At 54.9% G+C, this 9,403-nt stretch overlaps 1 protein-coding gene across 1 annotated transcript in view; it reads right to left on the minus strand.

Moving 5' to 3' along the window:
• Positions 1-3,659: 3,659 nt before the first annotated feature.
• Positions 3,660-9,403, minus strand: part of LOC112120143 (occludin-like) — a 21,149-nt gene continuing 15,405 nt past the window's right edge. Inside the window, exons 5-8 of the mRNA XM_029912279.1 lie at positions 9,065-9,307; positions 7,431-7,602; positions 6,673-6,714; positions 3,660-4,703 (exon numbers count right to left, since the gene is read on the minus strand). Of these exons, the coding sequence (XP_029768139.1) occupies positions 4,602-4,703; positions 6,673-6,714; positions 7,431-7,602; positions 9,065-9,307 (559 nt within the window). The 3' untranslated portion in view covers positions 3,660-4,601. The remainder of the gene's footprint in view (positions 4,704-6,672; positions 6,715-7,430; positions 7,603-9,064; positions 9,308-9,403) is intronic.

Here is a 9,403-nt window from a genome sequence, read left to right on the forward strand (position 1 = left end):
GATTGCACTTAATCCCCGAGAGCAGGGGCTTTTTGGTCACCCAGGGGCATTGTGGGATATTATCACACATGGCAAAACCAGCTCAGAGCGACGATACTTGAAATTTTCAAGTAAGGTTGGGTGCCCCGAAGCGATTTTTCTGTTCAGAAATAAGAACCAGACACGCCGCTGAATCCTGCTTGGGAATCGACACCCCGTTCCGGGTCCCTAAGGGGCTGGGAAATGAACTTTCCCCCATCACCAAAGCAGAGTGTTACTGCCGCTGTCGGACTGATTGTCTCCAGGGAAAGCACGCCTGCAAAGGCCTCCTTAGAAAAGGGCTCAGCCAAAGAATCACAATAATAAAAGTGTGTTTTATGCTTCTGGGTGGTGCCTTCTGGAATAGACTTTACTGGACACAATAGCGCGACCCGTATCATGCCATGACTCCTTGTCCCCTGCTAGGGGCTAGATGGAGTAGAGACAGTCTCTGCTCCTGCTGCCTGGGCTCTTGGCCCTGGGCCTGGGCACTTCTCTGCCTCATGAGCTGCCCGAGTCTGCTAGTTAGATGCCACTGTCCTTTCCCAAGCGGCTGTTCAGCTGCCCCCTAACCCCGCCACCAGCTGGAATTTTCCAAGCACCCGAAATGCTGCTGCCGCTTGGCAGTTCTGAGCCCATGCCCACCCAAAGCCGCCTGGTTCTGAGTTCGGAGCCAGCTCTGAGCAGCCCCGGGCCTGGGTGCCCAGGTCTAGCTGAGGCTCCCTGTGACGTTGGCAGGCCAGAGGGCGGCTCATGCTCGCTCTCTAACTTAAATCACAAGTGGGCGACGTCACATATCAACCTCGACACTGTAAATCTTATGTCCGACGCTCACGCTCTCGGGCAGCATGGGGCTTGTTCTGCTGACCTGGGAATGGCCATGCTCAATGGCCATATTGTTTTGTCGGGTTGTGGGTGTGTTCGGGTAGATGGCTGTTTCCCGACGTTTACCAATACAAATCTAACCTTTCCACACCTCTCCGTGGAGCGGAATTGAGCTGCTGGGGCCTGGGATGGTGTTACAGTAGCATGCTGTATTATAGGGCCCCAAAACCCTTACTCCCCCAGCCAATGGGCTCTGTGCCGTGGCTGGATTTTAACGTGATGAGCAATCGAGTTCCATCAGTCAGTGCCCTGGATTAGCCTCTCGGTGTAGCCCACCCTGTCTATAAAGGGATTTGGGCCTAATTCACCACTGCACCTTGCATGGGCCCTGACACCAGTAGGATGTGGGTGTAAAACACGACGGTTTTCATGGGTTGTAAAATCCTCCCTACTTTGACCTTGTGTAAACGTGCACACAAGGTGCAGGGCCATGGAAAAGACAAGTCAAGTCCATTTAATGCAACCATTATACGTAGGTATCGGGGAGGGTGACAAGACCTCCCCTCCCACTTTCTTGCACTTAATTCAGTGGTGTAATTGTGCAGGTGACTAAACCTGGGGCCTTTGCAGTAAAATTGGGCAAAGATTGAGGATTAAAATGCAGGCAGGGTTCAGGCTCCCAATTCCTGCAGGGGGATTAGGACTAAAACTACTTTTCAGAAGCCGTCTGGGCAAGAAGGGCCTTGGGGTTTGAAGTAATTTATAGACAATAGTTCACGTGGCAAGCAGCTCAAAGTGCTTCACACACTGCCCCGCCCCGGCAGCCGTGTCTGGGGTGGAACGCAGCAGCCATTTCACAGTGTAGAACAGCTTGCTTTAGGACATGGAGAATGAAGTGCAGCAGCTTGAGGGATCTGGCTGGTGAAAGTGAGAGAGAGAGAGTGTGTGTGTGTGTGTGGCACTGCATACTGTCACAGCCCCCAAGATACAGCAGCGCCCCCCCCTTCAACGAGCCCATAGGGCAGAGCACAGCAGGCCCTCATCCTGCTTAAAGCTCTGACAGCAGCTATAGGCCTGAGAGGATGAGCAGCCTGTGCCACACGTCACCTCCCCCCGCTCCCAGAAATCACGAGATTAGCTAAAGACAATCAGGCGCTTTCACAGAATGATACGTTTTGGGGGAGAGGTTCCCCCCCCCCCTCAATTTCCTTTCTGTTTTTTTGAGCCTTTAGGGGTCATGATTTTCAAGCTATTTCTCTGCACCCACCAGGGCTAGAGGCTTCTCTCTTGAAACCAAATGCTGCGATGCTCGAGAATCCCATGCCTCCAGGTGCAGGCGCTTTAAGAAAAACACCCCACAATAAAAATCCAAAGCGTGGGCAATACAAGGGCTGGTCACATGGTTCTAATGGCTCCTCCCCAGTCCCAGCTGCTATCTGACCTTACCAGACACTAACTGCGCCTTGAAACCCTTGTCTGCAGCGTCTGCAGGTCACATGGGGCAGCAGCCCACAGGGAGAACGCTGGGCGGGCAGGGGACTGAGTCCACCAGACTGCACCAAATGGGAGTCAAGACGCCCACAGACCAACCCCCTCTCAACCTGTCCTGGCTCGCTTGGCCCGCAGAACTCAAAGGGCGCTAGGAAGGGCGTGAAAGGGGAAGCACCCAGGGTTAGCAGTACTCACCAGCAGGGAGCAGGCGGCAGCTGGCAGCAGGCAAACGGCCACTTTAGGGTTCCCCCAGCAAGGCATGTTATAAGAATGCAGCTATAAGAATGCAACCCTGGGGTGGCTGGGAGTGGGAACTTTGCTGGCAGAGTATGGCTGGCCTTGTGGGTAAAGCACTGGCGTGAACTGGGAGAGGTTGGGGTTCACATTTCAGCTCTGCCCCAGACGCCTTGCGTGACCTCGTCCCTGCGTCGCTCTGGGCCTTGGGTCCTCGCCTGGCAAACGGGGGGTGAGGAGTCTCACCGCCCACATGGGCTGTCAGGAGCATAAAGCCATGAAGCTGCTCCGATACCCCAGCAATGGGTGGACAGGCTGGAGGCCAGCAGTGACTGTATCAAATGCACCTGCTGTAACCTCTTTCCTTGCCCAATTTCTACCTCCCAATATTGCTTCGTCCCAGCGACCAAACACTCGCTGACTCTGGCTGCAGCCAATGAAACGTACGGGGATTTCTTTTTTAAGACACACGCCGATGCAGGCAGGAAAGGGAGACGCGTTTCATTTTACAGCAAGATGCTGACATTTAAAATCAATAGATGCAGTTTATTAAAAAAAATAACCCCCGACATCATACCCAGTTCCCTACAGAATAGCACACTGGCATAGGACGTGCTGGCAGCGGTAAAAAAAATGGTGTTCAGACGTTCGCACCGTGCCGTCCAGCTCTATCAAACCGTGGCAGCTGAGGGGGCTATTCTAAGACTGGCACCGGGATGCCTGTGCGAGCGTGAAAGCTCCTCACACAATGCCTCGCATGGGCTCTTGCTGGGGGGCGGCCAAGCCCTGGCGTGTCAAGTTGTCAGAAGTGTGAGCCGGCTGCGCTGGGTGACTCAGGAGTTCCCTGTGTATTATTCATCCCGGTGAAATGCATCCGCCGCCGCACTCAGTTGTCAGCTCCCCGAGAGACACTTCTGCAGCACGGGGCCGGAGGTGAGGGGCCGGGACAATCTCTGGAGCTTGGGTCTGCGTTTCCGCTCAGCTTGGCTGCACACATCTCAGCTGCGGTGGTGGGAGACAGGCCGTCACCCTCGGCTGGCTGCAATGGGCTCCTTACTGCGGGCTGGCGTGGCGCGCGAAACAGGCCTGGGCTCCAGCCGCCGGGCTCCCATGCTCCTGGCTTTGAATCACATTGGGACGGCTGGAGGGGAAGGACGACAGGAATCTAAGAGGGAGCAGGAGTCCTTTCCAGAGCGCATGGGCCCAATCCTGCAAACCTTTCCTGGGCAGGGATCCAGCATCAGGCTTATGCAGCACAAAGTCCCCATCATGGAGTGAAATCCAGGCTCTGCTGAAGTCAACGGCACGATCCCCACCGAGGTCAATGGAGCCGCATTCCCCCTACCGTGCTCAGGGGGTGTCAGTGGTGCGCAGGCCTTGTACAAACCCCTCTGCCCAGGGTGAATTTCACCCACCGAGGGTCCTCGCTCCCAAGGGATGTCCCTCTGAGCTCACTGGGACTACGTGGGCGAGTAAGGGCTTGCAGGATGGGGACCAGCATGGGAGCATGCTACAGAGAGATTCACCCTTTGATCATATAAAACAGGAGGCTAATTTATATACACACCCACGTATTTACAAATTTACATCTGCACACGTACAAACGGAGGCTGCAGCAACTGCGGGCGCATGCTTAATGCTCAGTTCTATTGAATTAATGACTCGCAGCATAAACTTAAGCACCAAGGGTGATCTCCTAGCCCCACTGAAGTCACTGATTTCAATGGGGCCAGGATTTCTGCTTAGGTCATTGTAGGATACGGGCCCACCGGCATCAAACCAGAGCGCAAACTTCCTTGGAGTTTCATTTCTGTTCTAAAAATCGCCCTCTTGCCCCGCTCGCCGAGACCTGTCGGGTTTCGGTTTGGAAATGGCACAAAGATAGAGAGATTCTGCTTTGGAAACGAATGTACAAAACAAAAAGAAATCTGGTTTTCGTCCAGGTGTTCGGCATTCCTGCAGCGCTTCGTGGAGGGAAGTCAGCTGACCACACGCAGAATTTCTTCCCCCTCCAAAGGATTCCGCTTTCCGCACTACCCTCTCATCTTATCGTAGTCGCTCACCATGCGTTTGATGTGGAACAGCTTGTTCCGCAGAGCTTTGCTCTCCATTTTCTTTGTCTGATAATCAGGAGTCTGAAGCGAGAGCAAGAAACGGGGAGGCGTTAATAACGTTGCAGGGAACACGGGGGCCCATTCTCTCCGGCTCCCCAATGCAGCTGTGCTCTGGAAGCACTAAGCATTGTGGGAGCTGGTTCAGCATGTGTTATGTGTCGCCATCTAGTGGCTGGTCCGCATAAGAAGATAAAAGCCTCCCATTGCTACCAGCTGATGGAGTTATGTTATTAGCTCAAGTGGCACAGGCTGATGCTTCTGGAGAGCAAATGTTAAGAATTCAGGGCCAGATTTTCAAGGGCTCGGTGCCCACAACTGAGGCCAGATTTAAGAAAATGCTCAGCACCCAATGGACTGCGCCCTTCGGTGCTTAAATGCGCGCTGGTCCCCTTTGAACATCTGGTACTTAATGTCTGATGTTCTGAGTCCAACCCCCACATGTTGACTGTGATCCCAGCTCAGACCCCCTCCATTTGCAAGTGAACAGAGAGATTTTTATGCCTGTGCTGCAAAAGCAACCTGGGATCCCAGAGGGGCGCCAGGTTTCTTCTTGCCTTGTGCACGCTCCCCGGTAATAAAGATTTTGCAGCTGGCACTAAGCTGCCTTTTGGGATATATGAACCCCAATGGAACCCCCTCGCGCCGCTGGGCTGACTCTGCGAGGCTCAAGGGAATAATTCAAAGCCAGGGAGCTCCGCAGGTCTGCCTGATCCCCACGGCAGGGAGCAGATCGGCTGAGTGAAGAAGGCCCCCTTGCTGTGCCGCGGGCTGTCGGAGGGCAAGGCTGGCACTGGACGGTGCCGTCCAGACAACTCTGAAAGCAGGAGGTGTTTTTCCTCCGTCTCAGCTCACTGAAGCATGTTGTATTTCAAGCTGCGCCGCAGAGCGTAATCCAACACCGAACCAGCCGGCTCAGGGGCACCGCAAAGGGAGGCAGGGCATTGCACTCCAGGTCATGCATCTGAATCTGACCCAGGTGCGGAGGGATTGGCAGTATTTAACCAGCTGATGGCTCCTGGGCCATGCCAAGCAGGTGCATTGCCTGGGTCCTAGATGACAGATCTCCCCATTACAGAGTGTAACCCACTGGTGGGTGAGTGTTACAAGCCCCCTTGGCGTGAGGACAGGAGTTGTTACAATGCCCGCCCACCCTCCTTCCTCCTTCCCAGGGATCTGTAGCAGCTCCTACTTTTAGCTCCGGAGGTCCCCAGTTCAATGTCAGCCCAGAGGGTGGCTGTCACAAAAGCACCCGCTGCATGGGACTTTTCCTCCCAGCCCAGGCTAGGGAATGGAGGCCTGATTGGGGGGGGGCTCCCACCGCCTTCAGTGAGAACGGCGTGTGCACAGCAATGCTCAGGACCAGGCACACAGAACGGAGCGAACCTCCCACCCTAGCCGGGCCCTTCCAGCCACATGGCCGGCTACACACACACTAAAGCCATGCTGCCCCTGCCCTGGGAAGAAACACAGAACTCCAGCTCCGGGCTCTCAGTCCAGACTGAGCCACACATTCACTTAAAAGGGGGAAAAAGACAATCAGTCACCCCAAGGCCTGGTCTACATGCACAGAGCTGCCCCGCTCTAACTCAACACGAGATTTTAAACTGAAAACTGGTGCAACATTGTGTGTGGACACCCTGACATCGGTTTAAGCCTCATTCCGATGATTTCACTCACCTAGGAAAATTGACAGGCGTTCAGCTAAACCGACAGAACCAGATTCAAGCCGATATCCACGCCGGCACATAGGGGCTTTCAATGGTTTAATCACATCTGGGTTTGAAACTGATTTAAGTTAAGCCGGTGCCGCTTGCATGTGTAGACAAGTTCTAAGGCGGCTGAAGTGGGAAATGGCTAAGGCCTTGTCTGAGGACACACACTCTGGGATGCTATTTGAATCGCTAGGGGAAATTGGACAGACACACAAATCCCTAAGGGAGATCAGACAGACGGAATATGCACAGAGACAAGCTGGGTTTTGGCGACTCACCCGTTTTAAATCTTTCAGCCGGTTGTATTCCTCGGCGACTCCCTGAAAAAGAAAAACCGGGAGGAGAGGGCCATGTTATGTGCACAGCAGATAATTACTCCGGAGCCGTCACTCGGCAGCGTACCTAACGAGAGAGCACAGGTGATGGCGCCAGGCGAGGGCTGACAAAGAAGCCCTTTCAGGCTACTGTATGGAAAGCCCGCCCCACTGCAGAAAGCAAGTCTTCCCAAGGCAGCCCGTCACTGCATGCTGGTGGAATCAGCGTGGGCTGGGCAGGGGCTGGAGCTCGGGAAGGAGAAGAAGAGATGTCTTCCAGCTCACACTGATTGGGCAAAATTCCCTGTCGGCTTCCACAGGGGCAGGGTGGGTCCCTGAACAAAACAGACGAGCATCAGCTATCCACTGAGACTTACATCCCCCTCGGTGCTGGTCCCTCTGCAGAGGGGTGAAGTAGCAGGAAGGATGCCCTGTAGATAAGGCACTGGGCTGGGAATCAGGAGACCTGAGTTCAGTTCCTGTCTCTGCTACTGAATCTCTCTGGTTCTCAGTTCCCTGGTTGCAAAATGGGGCGACAACGGCCCCTTTGTCTGTTTAGCCTGTGAGCTCTTTGGAGTAGGGCCAGTCTCTTGGTGTCTGTGCAGCGCCAGGCACAACTGGGCCCTGAGCTCTGCTGAGCCCTAGAGGCGCTACCGTGATACAACACCTCTAGCCTCCACGTCAGTCGGAGAAGCACAGCCCCGACCTGGCCCCGCGCTGACCTGGTACTGCGGGCTGTCCTCCGACAAGCCGTCCAGCTGCTTGCTGAGCTGGTTCAGCTGGTCGTTGATGTCGTCCATCTCGGCGCACAGCTGCTTGTAGTGCTTGAGGTCGGCGTCGAACTCCTGCTTGTATTCCTGGCGAATGCCGTCCGAGGTGATGGGGGGGTACGCGCTGCCCGGCCGGAGGAGAGGGAGAGAGAGAGATTAGACTGGGGACTCGATGGGGGGTGCTCTGGGGCTGGTTTGTAGAGGGGATGAGTCTCTCCGCCCCCGAATCATTGCAATCTCTTTCCACGCAGCATTGTTCTTGCACCAGCAACCCGGGAGCGGGCAGGTGGCTACTGGACTTACAGGAGGGCCGTGCCACCGGCCTATCTGACGGGGGAGGAACACAGGTGTCCCCCAGATGCTGCTGCCACGGCACATGGTGACATCACTGCATGAGGTCATCGCTGTGACAACGACATCACATCGGGATGCCAGCACGACGCGTCAAAATGTCAGTGAAGCTGGCGTGACCAGATCCCCCTCCCGCCTCCCCGGAGTAGCCCTCCCCCACAGGCCAAACGGGGCAGCCTGGATCCCCATCCTGGTCCAGCTGCATGGCATAACATAAGACCATAAGAACGGCAAGACTGGGTCAGACCAAAGGTCCATCTAGCCCAGTGTCCTGTCTTCCGACAGTAGTCAGTGCCAGGTGCCCCAGAGGGAATGAACAGGACAGGGAATCATCAAGTGATCCAGCCCCTTCCCAGCTTCTGGCAAATAGAGGCTAGGGACACCATCCCTGCCCAATAGCCATTGATGGACCTATCCTCCATGAATGTATCTAGTTCTTTTTTGAACTCTGTTATGGTCTTGGCCTTCACAACATCCTCTGTCGAGGAGTTCCACAGGTTGGCTGTGCCTTGTGTGACAAAATACTTCCTTTTGTTTGTTTTAAACCTGCTGCCTATGAATTTCATTTGGTGACCCCTAGTTCTTGTGTTATGAGGAGTCGGTAACACTTCCTTATTTACTTTCTCCACACCAGTCATGATTTTATAGAGCTCTGTCATATCCCCCTTAGTCGTCTCTTTTCCAAGCTGAAAAGTTCCAGTCTTATTAATCTCTCCTCATACGGCAGCCGTTCCATACCCCATATCATTTTTGTTGCCCTTTTCTGAACCTTTTTCAAGTACAATATATCTCTTTTGAGCTGGGGCGACCACATCTGCACGCAGTATTCAAGCTGTGGGCGTACCATGGATTTATACAGGGGCAATATGATATTTTCGGTTTTATTATCTATCCCTTTCCTAATGATTCCTAACACTCCGTTCGCTTTTTTGGCTGCCGCTGCACATTGAGCGGATGTTTTCAGAGAACTATCCACAATGACGCCAAGATCTCTCTCTTGAGTGGCAACAGCTAATTTAGACCCCATCATTGTCTATGTATAGTTGGGATTGTGTTTTCCGGTGTGCAGTACTTTGCCCGGGGCATGCTCGGCTCCCCCCTGGGCCAGCCTGTGATGTTAACAGCAGCTATCTCTGGTGCTAGACACCCTGCCGGGGGATGGCCCCAGGAGCCCCGGCCCTGCAGAGGCAGCCAGGGGTCACTGATGGACGCGCCAGGGAGAGCGAGCCCCTCACCTGCCCCACTCGTCCTTGTCCTGCTCGTCGCTGGACTCCATGGCTGTGGTGTAGTCCGTCTCGTACTGGGACTCGTCCAGCGCGGGGTTGCGCCTCCTTCTCCTCCCACGCCGGGCGGCGGGCCTGCTGGAGCTCTCCCTCCCCCTCTCCTCCAGCGTGCTGGTGCTGAAGGTCCTGGCGGGCGGCTCGCTGACCACACGGGCAGGAGAGCTGGGGGGGGGATATGTGGACACGGGGCTCAGCCTAGAGCCAGGATTCTCAGCCTGAGACCTCCCCCAACCGCTCATCCATCCAGGCGGGACCCAGAGGAACCCCCGGGCTAGAGCGCCCCAGCTCCTG

Source organism: Terrapene carolina, unplaced genomic scaffold (assembly GCF_002925995.2).
Source record: "Terrapene carolina triunguis isolate 2854851 unplaced genomic scaffold, T_m_triunguis-2.0 Scaffold194, whole genome shotgun sequence".
NCBI lineage: Eukaryota > Metazoa > Chordata > Testudines > Emydidae > Terrapene > Terrapene triunguis.